Genomic DNA, 26,502 nt, shown 5'->3' with positions numbered 1-26,502 from the left:
AGCAGCAGCAGAGGGAAGTGGAGGAGGCTGGGGGGGAAGGAGGGGCTGTGGGAGCAGGCTGTGGGAGGTCTAGGGAAGGCAGGCTTGACCCCTGGGAGTTCAGCATCAGGTAGATCACATCAGTGCAAACTATGAGGCTGGAAAAAAATTGCAAAACGAAACCAAAAAACCCCATCCCACCCCCCAAAAATCCCACAAACAACCAGACAATCAAACAATTAATCATTAGATTTTATCCCCAAATAAATTACAAAAAGTAGATATTATAGGGCAACCTCCAGTGTCCATGGATGCCAATGAATGAACAGTCTTTAGGCTTGAATTCCATCTGGCTACTTAACTGGAGGGATCATCTGCTCAGGGAAGGTGGAGATGCTGACTGGTGCCCTGGGCCCATTCAGTCAAGACCTTGCCAGTGCCTGCTGCTCACAGTCTCTGCCCAGAGGCCTACAGTCAGCATCCCTTTGGTTCCTTAGAGACAATAATTCTGTTCTCATGGCAGCTCACAAGGAGGCGCAGATGCCTGCAGGCTTTGCCCTGTATCACATCCTTCTGCTTTTCCAAAGAGATGCCAGGCCTGAGCCATTCTGCGAAGTTTAGCAAGATTGGGTTTAATCTATGGGAAGAAAGAGAATAACTCCAATTAGCAGTATGAAAAGCCAAGGAGCATATAAGTATTTCCTAATTATGGCTACTCAAATCAGTTTTGATTTCTAATTTCTGGATTGGGAAAAGATTATAGATTTCCTTAGGATAAATGGGACTGAAAACTCAGTCTAGAGGCACATCTATTTGGGAATGGAGACAAAACTTTTTTCATTTTTTTCACTGTCATATGAAACAAAAAGTTCTTAATGGAGTAAAATGTACTAGATGAGTCAGAAAACATTAGTACCTGAAAACTCCATGCGAGAAAAGACTTTATAGCCCTTGACAGGAAAGGTAAGCAAAATAAAAGATTTTGGAAAGTGGCAACGTAGACATTCCTATTATGCTCTCACGTTCTGTTTCATTTAAGATTATAACAAGGACAGAAAATGCTCTTTCGTTTAAACCATCGGTGCCTTTATTGCATTATCCACATCATTGTTCCTGGACTGCTGAGCTATCAGGGCCAAAGCATAATGTGAAATGTCCTAAGCTTGGTCTCCTGCCTGGAGGTCCTCAAATCGTTACTCTAGAGATCCCTGGAGATGGCTACCATTTCCAGTAAGTACTATCAAGCAACTGGCTGTTTCGGCTACATTTGCCAGCAGTGAATTTGCTGTGTTTCTAGCAACCTTCTGTGGCCCCAGAGAGAACTTCTGCATCTTATCAAACCTAGAGCCCGTAGGCAACAAATGTTCAGGATACATCAGTCTGTACATGTGGTAAACTTAAAAAATACAAAGGCATCATGTGTATAATGAGATAGTTCAGCCTAAACTCCATTTTGAATTTGAGCTAGAAGATGAAATGGTGAGACTTCCAAGAAAACTTCCAATGCATATTTTTCAAAACTCTCGTAATTGGGAAAGGATTAAGACAGATTACATTCGGTTAATAGGAGCTAGTCTCCTGTTAGTCATTGCTCCACCTGTTTGTCCTGCTCCAAGTGGTCAATGTCAGCTAATGGCAGCATGGAGGGCCTGCCATGAGCACACTGGAAAGGCAGCTGGCACCAGGACAGAGCTTCAATAAGGCGACAGCTCTCCTCTAGGCTCAGGTCGTCATTAAACTTAATGGCCCCTAAACAAAAGACAGAAACAAGAGGGTATGGTGTGTACGGTGGGAAACCGGTGCTGGCCCTGGGTCAGAGCCAAATATCTGGGAAGAGCAACGTGGTTCTGAGGCTCCTTTCATGTGACTTTAATACTGCTTGAAATTGGCTTCAGGACAGACCTGCGCTCAGCCTTTCCTTATGGAGTCACTGTCTGTCTAATCCCTGTAGCAGGCATCCCTTAACTTGTTAGGATTTCGCCTGCAGAGTTTTTTCAAAGAGGCGAGAGCAATATTTTTGCCTACGTCTTAGGTTTGTGAAATCAAGGTCATCTTTCATCCAGAGCCAATCTATCACCAAGATCTCTAATTGTTTCCCTACAGTGTCCATTTTATTTGCTGCTTTTTTCTATTTCTAGCATAATCTTCTTACTCTAAACTCTCATATTGTCAGAAACTGCCTTTATGCATACATTAATTCACTCAGTCAACAAATATTTATTAAGTATATACTCTGTGTTGGAGGTATGCCAGGCAGTGAATGAGATGGATGCCCTGCACCCCCATGATGCTTACAATCTAATAGGTGAGACAAACATTAAACAGTTACACAATAGTTTAAATTATAAGTACTATAAAATATAGAATATCGAAGAATATATAACCGGAAGACCAAACCCAGTTTAGGAGGCTCAGGGAAGGCTTTCCTGACAAAATGATATTTAATCTGAGATCTTAGGTTAAGAAAAACATGGCTAATTGAAGAATGCGCAGAAGGGCATTTCAGACAGAGGAGAAAGGCAAGCGCAGAATTTAGCACACAAGACCAAGACCAAAGAAGCAGGCTGGAATGTGAAGGGCAAGGTGGAGAGGGATGTGAGAAGAAACTGGAGAGGCAGGCAGAGGCTGGACCATGAAGACCCCTGCAGGCCACGGTAAAGAATAAAATGTTCATCCTATGAGCAATGGGTAGTCATTGTCAGGCTTTTGGTAGAAGAATGACATGCTCAGAGGAATGTTTCAAAAAGATTCCTCTGGGTGTTGAGGGAAGAATGGCTTGAAGGGGAGCCAGAATAGATGTGAGGAGACTAAGTCAGAGGACTCAACAGTGGCAAGAACTAGGGAGGCGGCAGTAGAAACCGATCACATCGGAGACATTTAAGATACACTTTGAAGGCAGAGATGATGAAATTGGGGATGGAGTAATATGAGGAGTAAAGATAGGATAAAGGGGGGAAGGAGTTTGTGATATTTACAGGAGACAAACTAATGAGCGACTGAGGTTACAAAGCCAGAAAAGACAGGAAGTGAAGAGAGGAGAAGGTTGATGGGGAGAGATCAAATGGAGGGAGGGTGTCTGGAGTGGACACCCCACCATGGTCAAATGATAGTTGCAGGGGATTCTGTGGCTGTCATGATCCCTAGAGTAAGTTCCTCCAATACCGTTTTCTATATTTTATCATATTGCGCTACTCAAGAACCCTCAATGATTCTTGCCCTCTGTATAAAGTCTAAAGGTTTTGCTGTGACCTTCTAGGTTTCTGTGCTTCCTCACCAGCTTAATTTCCTGATATTCTTTGCTGCTTCTCATATAACTAATTTGTTTCTGCCTTTGGATCTCTGCACAGGCTATTTCCTCCCCTGTAGTAATCTCTCCCTTCCTCTGAATCCATGTCCCACAGCTCATTCAAAACTTGACTCAAAAATGCAGTTACTGCTCCACTCATATAAGTCAGTCTGCATTATGGTCCAATATATATGGTGGTATTTTGCTTTGTAAAAGTAATTTTTTCGGGTTCATTTTTAGTGTACTGTTTCCTGATCCAAACTGAACCCTCCAAGAGGCAGGTGATAATCGTGTCTTCTACTTCTTTCATAACTGCTGAACCCGGCCAGCACGCAGCACGCAAAGGCACTCAATAGCTAGTGTGTCAAGAGTCTTACCATGGCAGGCTTGGGATGCCAACACCTTCTGGACAGTCAGTGGCAAAGTCCGTTGGATGCCTCCTGTGGCCTGGAGTAGCTAATGCATAAACACATCCTTTGTTAATGGAAAAGCAAGTGGGACAATGGAGCTTTCTGTGTGCGGTGTCTCTGTGTGAAACCCCAAAATAAGAGAAAAGCTTACCTCCAATTGTTCTTGAATAAATTCCTACGAGGAGAAAAAGGAAAACAGGCATTAATCGATTGCTATGTTATAATAGCCCTTTGATAATTTACAAAATATTCCAATTTTCTTCTTTAAAATATGCCTCTTGAAGAAAAGAATTCCAGCAATATAGCACCTAGATGCAAATAATTTACTTGTTGTAAGGCACTTTGAATACGAAATACCAAGACAACTGAAAGAACTCTTACTGAATGGAGAATGTATTTAGCTACTGAAGCTTTCTCCAGAGATAGCTCATCAACTCATGAGGTTATATAACTGGTAGCCTAATGACTCAACTGAATAGCAGGGAGGTTTCTCACTAAGAGGCTCTCTGTTTGCATTTATAATCTTAGCTAGAACATGTTTAATACTGCACATAAACAGAATAAATACACGACAATCGTCAATACAACTATGCACTCAGTATAACACTTGTTTAAATATCATAAAAATAAGTAGTCACTTAGTTCCCACAGGCATTTTTTTTGTGTGTGACAATTCCCTTCAGGTCAAAAAGCTTACTCTCTGAGGCATTTTGTTGAGAAATTTCTCCTCCTTTGCATATCTCTGTCCCTAGGGTAGCCTTTTCAATAGTAACATCCCTGCAGATGTTAACATTTACAAAAGGACTAAAGAAATTTAAAGCAGACACTATTTCGTGCTACTAATTTGTTTACCCTCTGGAGGTTAAAAACTGTTCTGAGATATGGCATATTTAATAATTTCTTTATAAGAAAACACAGGATTTCTTTACTCCTAGAAATGGCTATGTATAAATTAGCTTCCTGGGAATACCCTCGTGATCCAGTGGTTAGGACTCAGAGCTTTCACTGCTGGGACCTGGGTTCAATCCCTGGTTGGGGAACTAAGATCCCACAAGCCAAGCGGTGCGGCAAAAAAAAAAAAAAAAAATTAGCTTCCTAAGATTACAACATGATAGACTTCTTTTTAAACCAGACTCAGAAAGTTCTCTTCCCGAAAACTTAGGAAAAACACTCTGACATAAACCACAGCAAGATCTCTTTTGACCCACCTCCTAGAGTAATGAAAATAAAAACAAAAATAAACAAAGGAGACCTAATTAAACTTAAAAGCTTTTGTACAGCAAAGGAAACCATAAACAAGACGAAAAGACAACCCTCAGAATGGGAGAAAATATTTGCAAATGAAGCAACTCACAAAGGATTAATCTCCAAAATATACAGACAGCTCATGGAGCTCAATATCAAAAAAACAAACAACCCAATCCAAAAATGGGCAGTAGACCTAAATAGACATGTCACCAAAGAAAACATACAGATGGCCAAGAGGCACATGAAAAGCTGCTCAACATCACTAATCATTAGAGAAATGCAAATCAAAACGACAATGAGGGACTTGCCCAGTGGCGCAGTGGTTAAGAATCCACCTGCCAATGTAAGGGACACGGGTTGGAGCCCTGGTCCGGGAAGATCCCACATGCCGTGGAGCAACTAAGCCCACAATGGAGCAATGTGCCACAACTATTGAGCCTGCACTCTAGAGCCCACAAGCCACAACTACTGAAGCCTGCATGCCTAGAGCCCGTGCTCCACAACTAGAGAAGCCACTGCAATGAGAAGCCTGTGCACTGCAATGAAGAGTATCCCCTGCTTGCTGCAATTAGAGAAGGCCTGCACGCAGCAACAAAGACCCAACGCAGCCAAAAATTAATAAATAAAAGTAAATTAAAAAAACTACAATGAGGGCTTCCCTGGTGGCGCAGTGGTTAAGAGTCCGCCTGCCGATGAAGGGGACACGGGTTCGTGCCCCAGTCCGGGAAGATCCCATATGCCGCAGAGCGGCTGGGCCCGTGAGCCATGGCCGCTGAGCCTGCGCGTCCGGAGCCCGGAGCCTGTGCTCCGCAACGGGAGAGGCCACAACAGTGAGAGGCCCGCGTACCGCAAACAAACAAACAAACAACAAACAAAAACTACAATGAGGTATCACTTCACACCAGTCAGAATGGCCATCATCAAAAAATCTACAAACAATAAATTCTGGAGAGGGTGTGGAGAAAAGGGAACCCTCTTGCACTGTTGGTAAGAATGTAAATTGATACAGCCACTATAGAGAACAGTATGGAGGTTCCTTAAAAAACCAAAAATAGAATCACCATATGACCCAGCAATCCCATTGCTGGGCATATACCCTGAGAAGCATAATTCAAAATGGGCAGGGTTGGATAGGGAGGGTGGGAGGGAGGCTCAAGAGGGAGGAGATATGGGGATATATGTATACATATAGCTGATTCACTTTGTTATTCAGCAGAAACTAACACAACATTGTAAAGCTATTATACTCCAATGAAGATGTTGAAAAAAGAAAAAAGACACATGTACCCCGAAGTTCACTGCAGCACTATTTACCGTAGCCAGGACGTGGAAACAACCGAAATGTCCAACAACAGATGAATGGATAAGGAAGATGTGATATATATATATACAATGGAATATTACTCAGCCATAGAAAGGAACGAAATTGGGTCATTTGTAGAGATGTGGATGGACCTAAAGTCTGTCATACAGAGTGAAGTAATCCAGAAAGAGAAAAACAAATATTGTATATTAACACATATATGTGGAATCTAGAAAAAAAAATGGTACAGATGAATCTATCTGCAGGGCAGGAATCGAGACACAGATGTAGAGAACGGACATATGGACATGGGGGGTGGGAAGCGGAGGGTGGGACAAAATGGGGGATTAGGATTGACATATATACACTGCCATGCGTAAAACAGATAGCTAGTGGGAACATGCTATAGAGCACAGAAAGCTCAGCTTGGTGCTCTGTGATGACCTAGATGGGGGAGGGGGATGGGAGGGAGGTCCAAGAGGGAGGGGATATAGGTATACATATAGCTGATTCATTTCATTGTACAGCAGAATACAACATTGTAAAGCAGTTATGCTCCAATTAAAAAAATAAAAATAAAAAGAATTTAAAAGTTTAAAACTTCAAAACAAAAAAGAAAATTCTCCTCCCTGCCTCATTTACAGACTAGTCCACCATACTTATAAATGAGCACAGTTACCAAGAGCTAGTTGGTAGATACTATGTATTTTTTAAAAGCCACATATTTTCCCAAACAAACCTAAATAGAAAGATGTCTCGTAGTACCTGGCCCACTAACAAAGTTTAGTGTGGATACAGATCAAACCTAACTTCTTTGCTCTTCTCTCTTGTGCTTATGTATCTGGGACTTGTAAAACATCAGTCTGTAAGCGTGGAGAAGGGGAAATGGATCTTATTCTCTATTCATTTCATATTTCAAATGTTCGATTTCAAATTGAACACTAATGCTAGATAATTTAATATTTAAAAGGCTCATTCATTAGGCTAGAGGATAGAACTTTACAGAAAGATGTCTTAGTGATCTTTCAACTGCTAGATCCAAGTAACTACCGCTTTTTCAAGATACCAGAACTGTTCCAGCTTCTTTCAGAATCAACAAAATCTCTCCTGATCAGCCTGACTTAATATAATCAAGACTTGCTGAAACCATAAGCCTTGTTTCAGTTTGAGGTAAACTTCTTGCCAGTACTCTTTGAAGTCACTTTAGGAAAAGTTTTCATTATAATTTTCTCATTAAATACTTAAGGATTGAATTACTATAAAAGATTCTAACAGATCCTATCTCTTGGATTTAAGACAATTTGGAGGAGGAGCCTTGGAGAAAATAAGCTCTGTTGGGAGAAAAGAGCGCTGCTGAAAGCCAAGCAGAGGTGGTCTGATCAAAGGGCAATTCTGGGAAGGGTAAAGTCAAGATGATCCCAAGGCTGGCATGTTAGCTGCCTCTTCCTCTCAAATGTCTTCTCACACTTAGACTACAAACATGCTCAAGTCTCTCCCATCTGAAAAGAAACAAAAACCTTTCCTCCACCTGTGTCCTGCCCCACACTTCCTGACACCCTTAACCTTTAGCTGTCGCCCCCATCTCTTTGGTATGTAGCCGAAGTCCTGGAAAGAGAGGGCTCCTTAGCTCCCCTTTCTCCCTTCCCTCACTCCTGACCCCCTGCCCACCCCTAGGAACAGATTCCACAAGGCAGGCAGTGTCCCCTGACAGACAAATCCAACTCCTCAGGCTTTACTCTCCGGCCACTGTTGACCATTCCCTTCTTGCTTAAAACTTCCCTTGGCTGTGGCAATATTACTTTTCCGTGGTTTTCCTCCTCCTTCTCTGACCAAATATTTTCAATCATCCTTTACAGTCTCTTCTTTTCAGCAGTAGCTTTCTGGACCTTTGCCAAAACATATACACCCTGAATGCTGGTGTTCCACAGCCTCCATGCTTGGCTCTCTTTTTTTCTACGTATTCTCCCTGAACAACTGCACGTCTGTTAGACCCTTCTCCAGATTCTGATATCATCAAAATACATACAGTTGACCCTTGAACAACACAGGAGTTAGGGGCACCAACCCTCTGTGCGGTAGAAAATCCTTGTATAACCTTACAGTCAGCCCTCCGTAGACGCGGTTCCACATCTGGGAATTCAACCAACCGCAGATCCTGTAGTAGTGTAGTGTGTATTTTTTGAAAAAAATTCGAGTATAAGTGGACCCGCACAGTTCAAACCCATGTTGTTCAAGGGCCAACTGTATACTGTTAACCCCCAAATAGATACTACAGCCCTGACTTCTTTCCCAAGTGCTAGATCTCAAAGTCTGTCCATCCACTGGACATCTCCGTTTGAAGGCACATTCAATGTGTCTAAACTAAGGCTCATAATCTAACTCCCTAGCCAGGTGTACTTCTCCTCTGTTTCCTTTTTCTGTCAACGGCACCATCCCTCTAGTCATCTGAGTGAGAACCCTCAGAATCATTACTTATCTTTTCTCCTTTATCTCTTTTATATTCTCTTGCTCACAGGGTCCTCTTGAGTCTACCTTTCAAATATGTCCCTCCTCTCCATTCCCATTGCTACTGACTTAGTCAAATCTTCATACTGTCTTACTTCCAGTGCACTAGCCTCTCAACTGCTCTCTACCTCAAACCTTTCCTATATCCATGTATCCCACACTTTATCCACTAAATCTATCTTCTACTTTTTATTTTTAAATATTACTAAAGTAATTCAGATTTCTGGAAAAAATGATAGACTGAGTTGATGTGGATTTTCCTGTGCTCCAAACAGAAAGAGCTAAAGAAGGAGTTAAGAAACCACAATGAATAAAAAAAGGACACCATGAAAAACGAACAGATAGATCTGAGAAAGAGCCAAATAAAACTTCTGGAAAAAAATAATAGTCATCGAAATAAACAACCCAGTGGACAAGTTAAACACCTAATTAAACAGTAGATGAAGAGTGAACTTAGTTTACTGGAAGATAAATGAGGAAATTTCCCAGAATACATCACAGAGAGATAAAACCATGGGAAATATGAAAGAGAAGGCCAAAGACATGGAGAATAGAATGATAAGGTCCAGTAGACATCTGATAGCATTTCTAGGAGGCAAGAGAGAGAAGGGGGGAAGAAGCAATGTTTGAAGTGATAATAACTATATTTTCCAAATTGAATATGTAAGATGAATCTCAAGAAGGAAATCAAAATAAATCCACACAAAGATATATCATAGGGAAATGGCAGAACACCAAAGACAGAGAAATCTTAAAAGCAACCAGAGACAAAATCAGGTTACCTACAAAGTAATGATAATAAAATTGACAATGGACTTCAGTAGCAAAAATAGAATGTCAGAAGTAATAGAATATTTTTGAAATGCTTGAGGAATAAATAAGAAAATGGAATTCTACTTTTAGCTAGACAATCATGCAAATGTGAAGGTGGAATAAAGATGTTTTCAAAGATATTTTATTCATGGACTCTTAACAAAAGAACTTTTAAGAGATTTACTTCAGTGAAAAGAAAACAACACAAAGAATAAATAGGATGCAAGAAGCAATAGTGAGCAAAGAATGGAAAACATCTTGGTTAAGCTAAATAAACATTTACTATAAAATTAAGGTCTACCAGGGGAATTAAAGACAAGGTGGAATTAAAACAGGCAACAAAATGGAAGATGGGAGAAAAGTGGTACAAGAGAAAGGGTGGTAAGGTTTGTGTACGGTTTATGAAGAGAGCAGAAGAACAAATTACCTTTAAACTGTGTTATATATGCAAGCTAAAATTCCCCTGCTAAACCAGTAGAGGGGAAAAAAAGAGAAATAAAGAAAACTCTAATAGAAAACAGGAAAGGAGGAAAGAAAAGACAACAAATACAAAATAAATTGTTTTAAAAAAACGAAACACATCAGTAAAGTATTTAAAATGCAGTGCTAAAGTGTATTTTGCTCTTCTTCATTGGCTGCCTACAGGATGAAATGCAAACTATTCAGCTGAATATGGTAAATCCCGTTATGAGTTGGCCTTGACAACCTATCTAGCCTCATCTAGGCCCACCACTACCTTGTGTGTATCTTAATTCGAGCCATGTGTACTGGTAGTTCCCTAAGCACGGGATCTGCTTCAAGTCTCTGATATCTGTTATTCTGTCTAGAATGACCTTATCCCCTCTTCTGTACTTGGCAGGCTCCTACTGTTCTACAAGACTTTTCCTGAAACAAACAAACAAACAAACAAAAAAACAAATGCTTTTCTGTGATAGTCTCCTTGACCTCCACCCTCCTGGGCACAGTAAATGTTCTGTATTTCCATGGCACTTCTGAACATACCTCTGCTGGCCAAATTTCATTATAGTATAATTATTTAAATGTCCTTCTCCCTCACCTTGAGCTAATTCATCTTTGAATCTCTGGCACCTGGCACCCAGCAGGTTATTTCATAAATGCTTGTTGAATAAAAGATGAATATAGAGAATTCCTGAACAAAGTAGGAGGTTATTAGCACTCAGCAGTTTTCTCGGCTTTTGCAGCTGTGTCTTACCTCCACAATGCTCTTGGTCACAGTAGATCTCCCTCTTCGAAGTTCACTGGCTTCTCTTTCCACAAAACAGAGTGGTACTTTTCCTACAAGGACCAGAGAATCACTAGTGTCTGGAAATATAATTTCAAGGCCCAGATCTTCCAGATTTTTGTGGTAACACCTAAAGAGAGAACCTCAAATGTAAAAGAATTACTTCATTCACATTTCAGTATCAGTTCCAAATGCTTGATAGTTTCTCAAAAGCTGCCAAAAGCTTTAAAACGTACAATATTTTTCTCACACTCATGGTTGTTTATTTAGATTTTATTATCAAATTTCCTTTTTGAATTACAGTAACCTTCATTTTGTTTTTCCTCTTTTCCGTTGAGAGAATCAATTTGTTTCTATGTCTTGTTCCTAAATGTTTTATTCTTCACTGAGGAATTGCTAACTTCTCCTTGCTGGCACTTAAAGACGTTTGGCACAAATAAAAGGGTTAAGAATGTTTTGAATCAGCACTAAAAGCAGGGAGATAATTAACAGCGGGGAGGAACTGAGAAGTCCTAATTAACGGAATGTAAATAAATGGATCTGCCTCTAATATAAATTATACCCCAGGGAAAAAGATTTATTGGCAGTGGCATATTCCCAAACTTTAAATAAATTTAGAGACAATTCTCTCTTTTTTATTTCCAATAATTTGTGCCACCCCGAAGTAGGAAAATGTCCTATCTTGTGACTCATTGTATGATTTGCCCCCTCCTTGTGGCCTGGTGTTTTACTTTCTTGCCAGTATGATTATGGTAACAAAAACTAAGAATCTAGAATGTACCAAGGCAAAGCAGAATGGAAGCAATTACTGCAGTAACTTCACTTTCAGAAACAGCACAGCATAAATATTGACCGTTCCAAGAAATGGTAAGAGTACTGTAAGCCAACTGCTGGAAAAAATTATCAGGGAAACTCTATCCTATACTCAATAGCTGTGATATAGTGGAAAGAACAGCATTTGGAGTCAGACGACCTGCATCTGAGTGCCTGCTCCACCACTTAAAACTTGTTATGACCTTGAACAAGTCATGTAACCTCTCTTGGTCTCAGTGCCTCAACTGAGATAAGCAACAATAGTTATGCTTATACCCTGGCCAGAGAATGTACATTAGCAACATCACAACCTCGTGGTGGTACTAACGATAAGAGTCTCCTTTGTTCCTCTGTCACTGTTATCTCTAGTGGAGGACTTATAGTGGAAGACAGTAATTTTTTTCGACCAGAGCCTGGCGGCTGTTGCTTCTCATAGGAACCTATTGAGAGAAAGATGAATGGGTTAAGAGCAGGAAGTGAAGTCTTCCAGATTCAGATAAAAACGAAGACACAGTCATGGAATTATTATAATGCCTAGCAGCATGTTCAATGTTCAGTTTTAGGCTTTGAATTTCCATTATTAAAGTCAAACCAGTAAATATCTAGTTTGTTTATTCATTTTCGCAGTATTTTCTTAAATAAGAAATATAAGACTTAATCTTACATTCAAATGAACAAAGCGATGTTCCTGTAGATAGTCAACAAATGTGGTTTCAGTAACAGAGGCTGACTAATACGGATTACTGGGGAGATAAAAGGGGTTTACTTCACAACCCAGTGGCTCAAGAAGGCTCCCTCATTCTTCCAGAAGGATTTCCCAGGCTCTGAAGAGAACCAGTCAGTACTATTCTCAAATGGTCCAGGGCCTAGAGCAAGAAAGTTTTTCTAATACTTTTTATTGTATCTTTCCCAACTCTTAGGTCTTCATTTTATAAGGAAAAGTGAACATGGAAGTAACGTCACTGCCATTCTAGTCCATGAAATACCTCCCTAGGTCCTCAACTAACTCTACAACATTTGGGTTTTTTATTACTTGACCACAGGAGTAAAGATTTTTCTGGTATTTTACACCTTGGGGAACAGACTGCCTCATATGAGAAAAATGGGTAGCAAAGATTAAAAAGCACAGATTGATTTTGGAAGAATGCATAACAAATTAGCGATACAGGTTGCCTCTGGGGAGAGAAACTAGGTTGGATGAAGGGCAAGGGTATAAAAGAGACCTTATTTTATTCCCTTTTGTACCTTTCAGACTTGAGCCTATTGGATTATACTACCTATTCAAAAACACATTAAATTTTAAAATAAAAACAATATATTGGGCCTTCTGAGCTGCCTGGTAGTCTCTGCCTGATGAACTGTGAAGGTAAACCAAGATCACATGGGCATGTGGAGGGGCATATCTTTGTGCTGAAAGTTGTAATAAAGTAGCCTAATCTTTAGTGTTGATGATAAGGATACAGCAAATACACCTTTGACCATGTGTTAAGACCCACATGTTTGAATTAGTAATGTGAACTACTGCCTTCTTTCAATTATAAAAGAAGCCATACCTGCAGGCTTCAGCTTCATTTTTTCTTTACCGTTTTTTTTCAGCTTCATTTTTTAAAAGGTACGATTCACCTTTTTTTCACAACAGTCACAGTTAGAAAAACTCTTTCAGGTACATTAACTCTGCTGGGGAGTCTCGAATCTTTCCTAGTCCTCAGCAGATCCTTACCAATGGTCAGCTGCTCCAGTCGGATGCGCTCATGGGCAGCATGCTGGTCCACCAAGACCAGCAGGTTTCCACCTAGAAGACCAGCAAGCACCACCGGGTTTCAAATTCTCAGGTCAAGATTAAAATAATCATGTTGTGTTGAGGGAGAAAAAGCTTAATTCAAACTATTTAACAACATGAGCATAAGAGAAGCATACAGACTGAGCGATAACAACTGTATCTTTTATTTCCTAAAAAGTTAAAGTTACGGGAAAAACTAAAACAAATGTATCCCTGATGAAAAACTCTTTAGTTCATTAGTATTTCATTTCTAAAACATGGTGAAAGCCCTACATTCTCAATGTTTAAATACTGATTTTGCTTTATTAATTCAAATTTGATACAATGAAGGATCATTAAACCACACATTTTATAATCAGCTGACCTTGATTCGCAAGCTGCCCCAGAACCCATGAAGCATTCTACTACACTTCAGATCAGAGGTCAGCAATATTTTTCTGTGAAATGCCACACAGTAAATATTTTAGGCTTTTGGGACACATGGTTTCTGTCACAACTACTCAAATATTCCTTCTGAACCAAAGCCGCCATAGACATGTGAATATTGTAGCTGTGTTCCAATAAACTTTTTACAGACACTGAAATATTAATTTCATATAATTTTAATGTGTCGAAAAATATAACTCTTCCTTTGCTCTTTTTTTACTATTTAAAAATGTAGTATACCTGAAACTAATGTAACACGGTAAATTAACTACCCGTCAATTAAAAAAAAAAAGTAAAAACCATTCTTATCTCCCTGGCTGTACAAAAACAGGTTATGGCTGGATCCGGCCCCCAGGCCACAGTTTGCCTTGCTTTAGACTCGGGCTTTGCAAACTCTGAACAGCAGACAAATCACCTGGGGATCTTATTAAGATGCAGATTCTGATTCAGTAGGTTAGGGGTGGGACACAAGATTGTGCGAGTCTAACAAACTCCCAGATGATGTTATTTACAGACCTTGATTTTGAGTAGCAAGGCTTTGCACTCTCAGGTGCAAGAGAGAAGCAGAATGTCCTGACCCCAAAGCCAAACCTACAGGGAAATAAATCCCTTTCGCACTGACAGGAGGACTGATCCTCTATTACATTAGTACATCTTTTTAGCTTGTAATTTTATTACTTTTGGCCAAAGGGTTGAGGTTTATTGTTACTGATTATATTGAAATAAAAGTTCTCCTCTTGAATTTGATCAAACTAGATAATGCCTGTTTTTCCTATTTCTACTAAAGATTAAAAAAATTGTTTGTATGACACCATCAAATTCATGGCGTTAGAGCTACTGACTTGAAAAATAAAAAGATTATGATTTTTCTGACAGCATGTTCAACCACAGAACAGGCCCCAAAATGTTGAATTTTAAACTCCTTTGAGGATAGGAGGAGTTGCAGCTGGTTGTGATGAATACTGAACATCCTGTATTGGGCAGAACAATGGAATAAATAATAAATTATGAGGGAGTAACCTCAAACTCAAAACCTGAGCCAATGTGAATCACCAAGAGTCAGGGACCCTACGAAATCAATCCTGCACCTGACTCTGGAGGAATGATTTATAGTCTACAAAATGTTCATGATATTTTCCATTCATTGAATGGAGCAGAATATATGAAGGTAATTTACTCATGTCAGAGCTGTATTTTTGATATTCCAAAATAACAGAATAGAAGCTTCATCAGGGCAAGGATTTTTGTCTGTTATATTCCTGGCATGTATAATAGCACTAGGCACATAACAGGCACTCAGTAAACATTTACAGAATAAATGAATGAATCCTTATTCTTTAGAGGATCATAACTGAACAACTGTATTTTATTATAGGTGGAAACATGCAATAAAAAATGCCATTATATGGCATTAATTTCACAATAATGTAAAACAATAGTATATTTATCCATTAAAAATATGTGCAAATATTAAAATAAAAGTAACTCAATTATAGGAATAGGTTGCTTTTGGTATTTGTGAACAACAATAAAAATACATTTTGATTTCGAAAAATTCTTTATATAAAAGTACTCCTTGATGGCAGCTAACCAATACCGTAACAATCCAGAATCTCAAGAGCAATTTAACTGTCTGGGGATTTTGTGGCTACACCCGTCTCAGGTGCCATTAGTAGAGATTTTGGTATTAAACAACAAAGAATTCCAGGTAATCAAAACTTTAGAAGACAATCTATTCCCTTTCTAGAAGTAGTAAGACTACTAGAATTTGACCTTCATTAATTCTATATTTATGATAATTACGACAAAACTTTTGGTTACTTTACCTTTGATCTGTGATGACATTTACTAAATAAATTTATACTGTAAACAAGATAAAAAAAGAATATTTTGAAGTACAAAGAGAATGAACTGCTTTCAAACTTTAGAAGCTCTCGCCTGCAGGTCTACCCATCGGGAGCCACCTCCTCCAGTGGTGCTCAGGACTCAGCCACTCAGGCCTTTTCCAGAGCCTGACAGGATCAAGCATTCCTTGTAAATGGCTCGAGAGTCTCCCAGTTAAAAAAAAAGCCTCGCACCCTCACTCTCCTTAGTCCCTCTTCCATGTCACAGATTTTGGAGTCTCTCCTGTCCTATGTCTTCTCTGAAACAGCTCTCGTCTGAAGTCCCTGACCTCCACTGTCTGGAAACCTAGCAGATATTTTTGGTCCTCATCTTAACCTCTCGGCAGCACTTAGTACAAAGTCTTGGCTTTGCAACACAACCTTTGCTTGTTTTCTTCCTATTTCTGTTGTTTCATAACCTCTCTTGCTGGTTCACCCTTTCCTACCCAGCTATTAAATGGCGGAATTACTCTAGATTCAGAATCTCTCTTCCCCTCCTCACTCTTCATTCTTCTTCTAGGTGATAAAATATATACACGTGACTTCAGTGACTGACTTTATGCTGACAGCTCGGACTTAGATCTCCATGTCAGAATGCTCCTCGCATCCTAGACCTGTAATATTCCTGACACATTCTTGAACACTTCAAAGGGGTTTCAGGCTGAACTCATGATTTTCACCCTTCTTGCCTGCTTCTTCTCCAACCTCGTCCTCCTGCAACATCATCCACTCAGTTACATAGGTCAGAAAGCCAGGAGTCATCTTTGATATACCTTCCCCATATCCACTCCATCACCAAGTCCTGCTGACTTTATCTCCTAAATATCTTTCTCTCTAGGTCACCCTGATCCCAGCTAACCATCATTTCTTAGATATTGCAACATCCTCCTAACAGTCTCTCTGCAGTTACTGGGACTCCATCTCGACACGCGCTCCAGGCTCCACACTGCAGCCAGAACAGTGTTTTCAAAATGCAAATGTGATGTGACATGTGCCGCTGCGAAAACAACAATAAAAAAGCCTCCAGTTGTTTCCAGTTGGTGTTGGGAGGAAGACAAAGCTTGTAATTGGTCTTTAAGATCTGGCCGCCACCTACTTGTCTAGCCTGTCTCCTGCTCTCACACAAGGAAGGGCTTGCCCTGCTTCCTATCACTGAAGGAGAGGAAAGCACAAATTGCATATTATCCCCTCTGCCCAGAATACTCCTCCCTCCTTTCCTTACCTAGTTAACTTATACTTCAGATCTCACTTTACCCACAAAACCTTCCCTGACCTCCCTACTAAATCAAATCTCCCAATACAGATTCTTACAGCATCTTGTTTCTCTCCTCCATAACACTAGAGTTAAAATTTTAATTGTTTGTGTAACTATCTGTTTCTCTTGCATGAATATTTTCTCCCACCATTGTATCCCTAGCACAGTTCCTGGCATGCAATAGGCACTCAATCAATATTTGTTGAATGAGTTAATGTTATTATTTACAAATTCTTGTTGTTTTATTAAAGCAGGTCACCAAGAGATTATATGTAACTCTTGATAAATCTATCAGAGTTCATCATATAAACTTTCTATTATTATAAAGGGAACACATTAAAACATTATTAAAAAGTCAAAGACTATAAAATATTTAAAGAGTAAAAGATGAAATTTCCCCTCTGCCCATTTCCATTCGCACTCCCAAGGTAACCACTCTTAATAGTTTAACATGTATATACATGTCTATGTATATAAAACTAAATGTACTTTAAAACTGTTGTTTCATAATATTAATTTAGATTGGTTTTTCCTAATCTGTCCAAATCATTGAAACTGTGTCGTATATTAAAAAAATAACCTTAAAAGGAGGTTGTCAGAAGACCAGCTGGGGCTTCCCTGGTGGTGCAGTGGTTAAGAATCTGCCTGCCAATGCAAGGAACACAGGTTCGAGCCCTGGCCTGGGAAGATCCCACATGCCGTGGAGCAACTAAGCCCGTGCACCACAACTACTGAGCCTGTGCTCAAGAGACCGCAAGCCACAACTACTGAAGCCTGCGTGCCTAGACCCCGTGCTCCACTACAAGAGAAGCCACCGCAATGAGAAGCCCATGCACCAGAACGAAGAGTAGCCCCTGCTCACCACAACTAGAGAAAGCCTGCGCATAGCAACGAAGACCCAACGCAGCCAAAAATTAAAAAACCAAACAAATAAATAAATAAATTAAAAAAAAAAAAAAGAAGACCAGCTGGTTACTGAGGCTAAACCTCATTCTTACCTGCCTCACCATTCTCTTCAGTCTTAGTGCTCATTACACAGGCAATAAACTTGTTATCCACTTGCTGGAGAACCTGCCATACATTCAAATAAGTGGTACAATACTAAATAAAGATTAACAAAGGCTTATCTGCATAGAGAGAGACAAAACTGTACTTAATTTAAAGTTGTTTGCATTATAACATTCATATCTAAGACTGAGGACAGGTGCTGATGAACCTGAGGGAGTCATTAGGAAGGAAAAAAGAATAGGCAAGTAGAGTGATCAGAAGACAAAAGGAGAGACTACAAGGAAACAGACTGAGGCATCTAAGAGGATTAATGCTAATAAAACTTGCAAGTAGATTTGAAATGTTCCCAACAGAATGACTCTTATTAACAGGTGATATGACTAGAGATTTATTAATACGACCAGAGATTGCTAACAAATAGGTCTGAAAAAAATTTGGAAAATGTATGCAAAAGCAAGGAAACCCATCTTGTAGGAGCTAGTCCATTAAAGCTGTAAGTTAAAAGCCACCGGTGGCTTCAGACCTTGGTGGCTCTGCTCTGCCTAGATCGGTCTAACCTCCTAATTTGTTTCCATACTTAAAATAAGGAGATGAAGACAGCCTGAGTGGCATAGAGAGAGGGCAAACTAGAAAAGCAGATGAGAGAAGGGGTCCCTTCTGTTAATGGAACTCCTCAATCTGGGGTCTCCTAAGCCATATCATTTGTAGCCTCATACAACAGAGGGTCATTTAAAAAGGGGCATTGTTGCACAGTTAAGGACAATTTCTCTACATTACTTGGTTGATTTACAAATACAAATTATTGTCAGTATAGAAAGTCAATATATAATCCTTGAAACTGTGAGCCTGAATCCATAATTCATCCCTCCAAACCTGCTCACACTACAAAGGACACTTTTATCTTTGTAATTATAATTAATCCTTCGCTTTTTCTTCTGATGATAAAAGTTTCAGTAAGATTAAAAAGAACACATGTGCCTTGACCAGGATGGTCTATATCATCAAATAAATCCAATTTCACAAGAGTTAGTCTAGCTTAGGTTTTATATATATATATACACACACATATTTTAATGAGATTTTACAGTCAATCTTTTACCTGCATGGAGTGAATCATTTCTTTGGTGAAACGATAAGGATACAAGATGTTGTGAATTTTAACTGCTAGGCTCTCAGCCTGGCCGCTGCTAACGTCAACAGCAACCTAGAAAGACCCAGATCAAACGTCATTTACACTGTAATCTTTTATGTCTGCAGAACTGTTTTACCCAAGATCTCAAAGTGCTTTACAAACATTCATTTTCACAGAACCTATTAGAGGTGGGTTGAATTCAGGAAACTTATAAAAATTCAAAAGGCTTTATGAATTATTACTCTTAAATAATAATTTTTGCTTATACAGAAAATTACTGACAAACACCAATACTTTCAGAATAACAGTTTGCCTGCGCTTCATGAGCAAGTCCTTAAAGACATCTTAACCGATGAATCAGTAACAAATGCTCATATACGCTACACCTGTATTACAACACACAAAGCGCATTGTGTGATAACCCACTGAGGAGAGGATGCATACTCAGGTCCAGTGGTGAACTGTTCCTCTAGCAGATTCACTGCTTTACCTAATGATAACAGTTTTTATTACCACCACCCTAAATACTTTGCCAAAGCTGCAAGTCAGGGTTTCTGAGAGTGGTAAACACACTCACTATTCACAAAGTGGTTACACATGTATAACCCAAAATGTCCGAGCTTCCAAACTGCTGTGAATTCTGATTCCTCCTCTCTACAGTAAATATTAATTTCCAAATAAATTATTTGGAAACATGCTCACTTGCCATTCATAATTACAAATGAATATAGTCATTCGTGTCCATACCCAATTTAAATGAAATTCAAATTTTTAAATAACAAGCAAAGAAAAATTGCTGCAGACCTACCTCTGGATAACGGGCAAATACTGGGTTGTCCCATTCTGAGAACAAAGACTGAAGCGATTCGGGACCAACAGCGCCGTCCCCAGTAGCTACAGCAAAAGGGGACAAGTAAAGTTGGCATCAAGAGCCTCAGGGAAGTGGGTGAATGGTGAATGGTGTCTCATGCTTGGTGTGGTGCAGCCTCAAGACCAAAGATCAGACACATTGTTCCCACATACTGCAAATGTGCAGCGTTTGCTGTATCTCTAAATTGTTTTGATCTGTTACTTTTTAAACTAAACTTGATGACTGTATCTTCTGGCACTATAGCTTTTTCTCCAAACTATTTGCACCAGATATTTCAGAATACAAGTCCAGAAGAAAAACCAGTTCAAATTAGTAGCCTCACTTCTTTTAGGTAAAAATATACCTTATCTATTTTTAGAAATGAAGAAAAGAAAAATGATAAATGTCTGTAGCTTTTTTTGCAGATAAGAATTTTGCTTATATAAAACTAATGCAATATGGACTCAGCTCCAATCTTTACAAATAAGAAACATTTTCTCAATCACAAGGCACCACAGACTGCATGATCACACAGTATTGACCTCGTCTGGAAAAGTAATTTCTGATCTAAATGCATGCACTGAATTACTTAGTTCTGCTGTTAAACAGGACTGTGGGGAATTCCTGGTTCCAGGAAGGCACAGCTGGCACTGATCAAGCTCAATAACACAACCCTGCTTTGTTTTCTTTAAGCTAGGTGGCACAGTATGTACTAGGTGTTCTGGCAATCTCTGTTAATGCCCCTACCTCTGTTATTCTGTCTCATCACAGTCCTCTCTTCCCGGGCTCTAGGAAGGAAAGGAAGAACAAGGTCGCTTCTAAAAGGATGACACCTGTACTGAGATCCTAAATATAAAAAAGAAAAACCTAGACATTTGAACTCAAAAAATAAACTAGTAAAAAATTAAGTTACATAAAATCTCTTTCTGCACAAACTGAATTAAGACATAAGGCAGACTACTGAACAACAGATTGAGTCAGAAGTTCTTTAATGAAATTATTCTGCTAACTTAGGAATCTGCATTAATGCTTAGTCCTATTAGCCATCTATATCAGACAGAATGAGGAAGAATAGATCCCCAATTTTCATGCCTCTTATTCCCAATATATGTGTCTCTCTATATGTGTGTGTGCCCAGTGTGTGTCTAACATTTATCTCATCATATTATAATTGTTTAGATGGCTGTCCTCCCTAATAGACTGTGGACTCTTGAAAGCAAAGCCAGTTAATCTGCAATGTGGCAGCTCCAAACACAGTGTGAATGACCAGCAAATGAGTGAATAAGTGAATAGATGAATGAATGAAAGGTTCACAACTTAAATTCCAAAATCCAGTAAGATCTGGCCCAAATTCTACCCTCCTCTCTGAAGGATGATAAGATTTGAGTTTTAGGAACAATGTTGAATTTGACAGTTTTGAACAGGGGCAAAACATGATGAAACTATTATTTCAAAAAGATAAACGTGTTGGACAAAAACTGGAGAGAGATAAATTCAGAATGATAAAAGTAAAGTGTGAGGTGAAATAAGGTTGTGTCACTATCAACAGAAAGGACAGCGTTAAAGACATTTTAAAGAAAAAACTACCAGGGCTTGAAGACTTGACACTATTCCTTAAAATTACCTTTATAGATCCTCTCTTCTGTCCAATTAAATTTACCTCTTAACAGTTCATCTCATGTGATGTTTTTTGGGTGGTTCAACAAGTCCTACTGTTCTGCTTCGCACCAGCCATTTCCAGCCATTTCCTCCCCGTGAATGGAGGGTGCTCGGAAGCCATCTTTTCTTCGAACTAGTTTCTAGACCCTAACTACTTAATTTTTCATGATGAATCTCTGACTTAACATGACTCTCAAAAGTTCACCACAAGACTTGCTAACGCAGGCATTGAGCAGGTTGAAGTGTTTTACACATCTAGATTTGTTTAACAATAGCAGATGTTTAGGTTGAGCATGGCAGCCAAGTTTGCCCCCCTTTGTTTTAGCAACAACCATCTCAGTTTAATGTGATCCAGTTATTTTTTGTCACCATATCAGAAGCAGTTGCATTTCAGGAAGATGAGGTGCCAGTGCCTTAGATTTACCTCTGATAAGCATTCACTATAAATCAGGATACAAAACTACATACGTTGAAAAACACTTGTGTCTTTACGTACGAGCCGTCTGCTAGTCTCAGGAGCAGTACTGAAGAAAAGGGTTTTCTTCTATTTAATATTTTGAAAGTTACTACAGTGATTATTTTTTTTACAAGGAAAAAAACTGGAAACCATTGAAAAATAAAAGCCTTATTTAACCTTAAATAAATCAGAGCCTCCTGTTAGAGATACTTATCCTAGGGAGAAATTATAAGTTAATTTGCAATTACCTTCATACTATTTACATTCTTTTGCAACATTCAAGACTTTTAATACAGATGAACATTTAGTGTTTATCATCCTGATGCAAAACCAAGATTATTGCCAGATGGAAATCAGTTTTACCATCTCCCAACATCTGGCTCTCAAGACGCTGCCAAAGCAATGTCACTTTTAATGCTGACTGAGACCTGGGAACTCAGAGTCCTAGCCTAGGCCCCAATGTGGCCTTGTGGTCTGATCTAAAAGCCACATTACTGTCTTTCTGAATAACAGCCACTCATACAGATCAAGATTATTAGCATATGTATTATAATAAAGTACATTTGCAAAGTATGATTATAAAAATACATACTTAAACTATATTCCCCAAAATTTACGGTCAAGTTTTTTTCTTTAAAAAAAAAAAGTTTATAAATATACCACTGTACTGAGCCCTAGATTTTCCTGGGAAACCTAGGATGATTACAGGATCATTCTGGCCCTTTACCTGGGAGCTGCAGAGAGCAACTTCCAGAAAAATACCACGCTGGCATTGCAGGTGCCTTTAAAGACCAATTTCTTAGAGAGTTGTGTGTTTGGGAGAGAGGGGAAAGTGGGGTAGGGAAACACTGTAGATCTTCTCAACTATCAATAGCACCATTTTCATTAAAAACTGTCTCACCCTCTTGCACATACCTACACCCATAGACACATATACATACACTTCCATTCTGTATCATTCTTTCACTGTATTTTTATGTTTAAATAATAATAGACCTGGAGAATTTTCACATACATTTTATAATTAAGCTTCAAAATATTCTATCTGCTGAGATAATCTCTTTGAACATGATTACCTTACTCCTTAGCCATTATTCCCACCTTCCAAAGCATTCATGCCAGTGAACACCATATACTTACCATTCTCAAGTAGAACATCCACAGCCATAGTTGTCAGGTCTTTAGTACAAGCAGCCCGAACGTCCTCAGTAGGAGCAGTGAATGTGCTAAGTCCTGTTAGCTTGTTGATGTAAACCATTCTTCCCAGGGCTACATCAAAATGCTGCTGCCAATCCAAAGAACATGTGTTGGACTCTTCATTTTCAGAACAAGTTCTTGCTATAGATTCCTCACTCTGACAACAAGTTTCATTTTGGCCAGCTGTGGAATCTTCTCCGTGACTCACTAACATTCGACTCGGAGAGTCAGGACTTCCAATCTGTTGTTCTGAAGCTATAAGAACATCTGAATCCTTACCGATAACTGTAGAATGATCATAGGGCAGTACTAAAGGAGTTTCTGACATCACAGAGTTCTCTGTTGTATTGTTAGAATATGTTTCACTGTCTTTATTGAAGGGATTACCCTGTGTGACAGAGTCCGACATTGGGATGTTGCCACTTTCTGGTTTTTTATGCTCATTTTTAAATAACTTACAAGAATCTAGGGTTAACCCACTGGACAAGTCACTGTCTTTCCTACTGGAATCTGATTGTGAAAGTTCATCAAAATGACTCGTCATCTCCATTGTTTGAGTCTCTCTTTCGGAGCCTTTCAATCTGGATAATTTAGAGGCTAGTGATTCAGGTGACTTCTCAACATCCAAAGGCTTTCTGTTAAAATGAGATAACTCCTGTAGAGGTATAGGGCTTTCTCTTAAGCAAGGCATCTGTTCTTCCAAACAACTGTCTTCCTTGGAGAATGGTAACTTTTCTGAATAAAACATGTGACTTACTGGTTGACAACTACTATTTGAATCATCATGTTTCATAGTAGTGATTTTACAAATACCAGAGTTGTCTAAGTGGTTTTTGTCTTTCCACAGAATGTCAGGTTCAACCTGAGGATTGAGATCGGTAGTGATTTCTAAAGTGATATTTTCCTCCACTTCTGTATTCAGAGGATTTTTAATCTTCCCATATTGCCTCTTAAACTTCTCTAAAGATCCTAGTTGTGAACTTAAGCTTAGCTTCTTATGAGCTATGGGTTTGGCAGAACAAATCAACTTACCTGTTTTCTCACTACCATCTGAACCATGTCTACCCCGAGTGAAAGAGGATGTGTCAGGTAGTAAGCAACCTGTGTACGATTTTTTACTACTTTCCTGAAAAACAGCAAAATTTTTATAAGTTGCTATAGGTTTGTTCTCTAGCCCATAACTTACATTTGTTCTGCACAATCTTTTGTTGGGCAGTTGAGCAAATTCTTTACTTAAAGTGGTGGTTAAATCTTTGGTGTTTGGAGTCTCAAATGAATGGCATGTTCTATTTCCAAATGTTTCTTTGGCACTCACAAGACCAGGTTGAACATAATTTTTAAATAAATGTTCTGTTTCAGTTGATTTAGTTTGCTCATTTTGTACCACATGAGTTATGAAACCAGTGGAACATAATTTAACTTGCCCATAACTAAAAACATTTATTCTTCCACAATTACTAGGTTCTTCTTTTCTTTTCTCTTCTCTCTGAGCACAATGTGCTCCCGATAATGTTGTCTCAACAGGCAGAGGCTGGCATCCCATTTCAGTAGCATCTTTAAATCTCTCTGGTTGATTCTGAATTCTATTCTCTTTCGGGATGTTGGCAGCCATGCCATTAGCAGTAGTACTTACTTTCTGTATTTCTAGACCTTCTCCACTCCCCTCAAAGTGATAAAGTGTCTGAAAAGGGCTTGCAGACATTTCTGAACTGGCTCCACATGGATTTTCTGAAGAGTTAAGTTCCAAGCAAGATTTTTTATGTTTCTCATTTGCTCCTGATTCTGATGCTTCAGCTGTCTCTTGTTCTAAGATCCTTGACTCTGAGCAAGCGCTATCTTCGTTTTGTAAAGATGACTCCATTTTACTATGGGCTGGCCCATCGGATTTGTAAGTGTACAAAAATGAATCATTTGTCTTTTTTCTGATAGCTTCCGAATCCCTAGAATTCTGTGTGCTTATGTTTTCTACAGGAGCTTTTCTTTTCACAGCTTTTGATTGCAAATTAAACATTTCACAGGAATCCAAAATATTATTACATGCTTCTTGGAAATTGACCTGGTCACACTTCTCATCGGAGGACACTTGCTTCTGAAGAGTGGCACTAAATGAACTAAACTCATTTTCTTCACTAAATTCCTTAAGGTCTTCACTTGATAATTCCACAAATAATTTTTCTTTCTTTAAAAACATTTTTACTCCTTCCTGAATACAAACCAAAACAGTATCCCAGTTGTGAAACTCAATCAGAGTTTTTGCTGGCTCCAGGCACACGTCATACTCACAGAAGTGGCACTGCATGTTGATTACATATATACCATGGAGTTCTGGGTTAGACCGATGCCGAGGACTTGAATTCGTTTGCCTACTGGCAGAGCCGTTCTTTGGCTTGCATATAATGCTTTCTTTCCTTAATAAAAAGTCAATGAGTTTATGCAACTTTGTCCTTAAAACTAGCCTCTTGTTCACAAACAAAAACTGCATATTCTTATTATAATGTGCTTCAGAGCTGATATAGCCACTAAGCTCAAACTCCTTATATTTAAAATCTATTTCTCTTAACTTTTGGGACTTACCCAGTCCATAAATTTGACAAAATCGGGAACATATGTCTTTGGTTTTAGGGAGCTGAAGAACCATGGAACCAGAAACATCATTTCTCAAAGAGAAAGAAATGGAAGGGTGCATGAGTGAGAGAGCTTCTATCCTCTGCCTAACCTTCTCAAACTCCAGTCTAGGATCCATGCATTTCCTCCTTACAGGTAACTGATAAAATAGGTTATATACGGTGACTGTTGTCCCAGCACTTGGTCGAGTCAAGTCAGCTTCACAAGCTTTCAGGACTTTTCCATTCTGAAACAGCTTCACAAAAGTTTTCATTGACTTGTTTTTCTTGGATGAAATTTCCACAGCACTGGCCATGTCAGCTATACTGGCCAAGGCCTCCCCTCGGAAACCATAAAACCTTGGGTTCTCCAAGTCCTGTACAGAGTCGCATTTACTAGTGAAATAACGATTTCCCACCTTGTCTACGTCATCACTCCCCATCCCAAATCCATTGTCTATCACCTGAACTTGGAAGGTTTCCATGTTTACCCTGACAGCCACACATTTTGCTTCAGCATCGATACTATTGAGGGCAAGCTCCTCAACACACTGGCCTAAGGAGCATATAGCCAAACCAGAACGCAACCTGGCTTGTACTTCAACTGACAAGCACTTGATCATGGCAGGTAGAAAGCTGGTGAGAAAGCCAG

At 39.2% G+C, this 26,502-nt stretch overlaps 1 protein-coding gene across 2 annotated transcripts; it reads right to left on the bottom strand.

Annotated features, from left to right (window-relative positions):
- Positions 1-493: 493 nt before the first annotated feature.
- Positions 494-26,473, bottom strand: MLH3 (mutL homolog 3). Of its 2 annotated transcripts, XM_065871947.1 has the most exons (12): positions 23,191-26,473; positions 20,682-20,780; positions 19,893-19,978; positions 19,052-19,156; positions 17,943-18,015; positions 13,321-13,392; positions 11,929-12,040; positions 10,758-10,917; positions 3,827-3,850; positions 3,643-3,721; positions 1,577-1,728; positions 494-616 (listed from the first exon to the last, which is right to left on the bottom strand). In XM_065871947.1, the coding sequence occupies exons 1-12, from the start codon at positions 26,471-26,473 to the stop codon at positions 494-496; spliced, it is 4,368 nt and encodes a 1,455-aa protein (XP_065728019.1). The 2 variants fall into 2 exon arrangements, with proteins under 2 accessions (XP_065728019.1, XP_065728020.1); XM_065871948.1 differs by lacking the exon at positions 13,321-13,392.
- Between the last annotated feature and the right edge of the window lie 29 nt (positions 26,474-26,502).

This window comes from Phocoena phocoena, chromosome 2 (genome assembly GCF_963924675.1).
Source record: "Phocoena phocoena chromosome 2, mPhoPho1.1, whole genome shotgun sequence".
Taxonomy (NCBI): Eukaryota; Metazoa; Chordata; class Mammalia; order Artiodactyla; family Phocoenidae; genus Phocoena; species Phocoena phocoena.
This window is presented reverse-complemented; position numbering and strand designations above follow the sequence as displayed.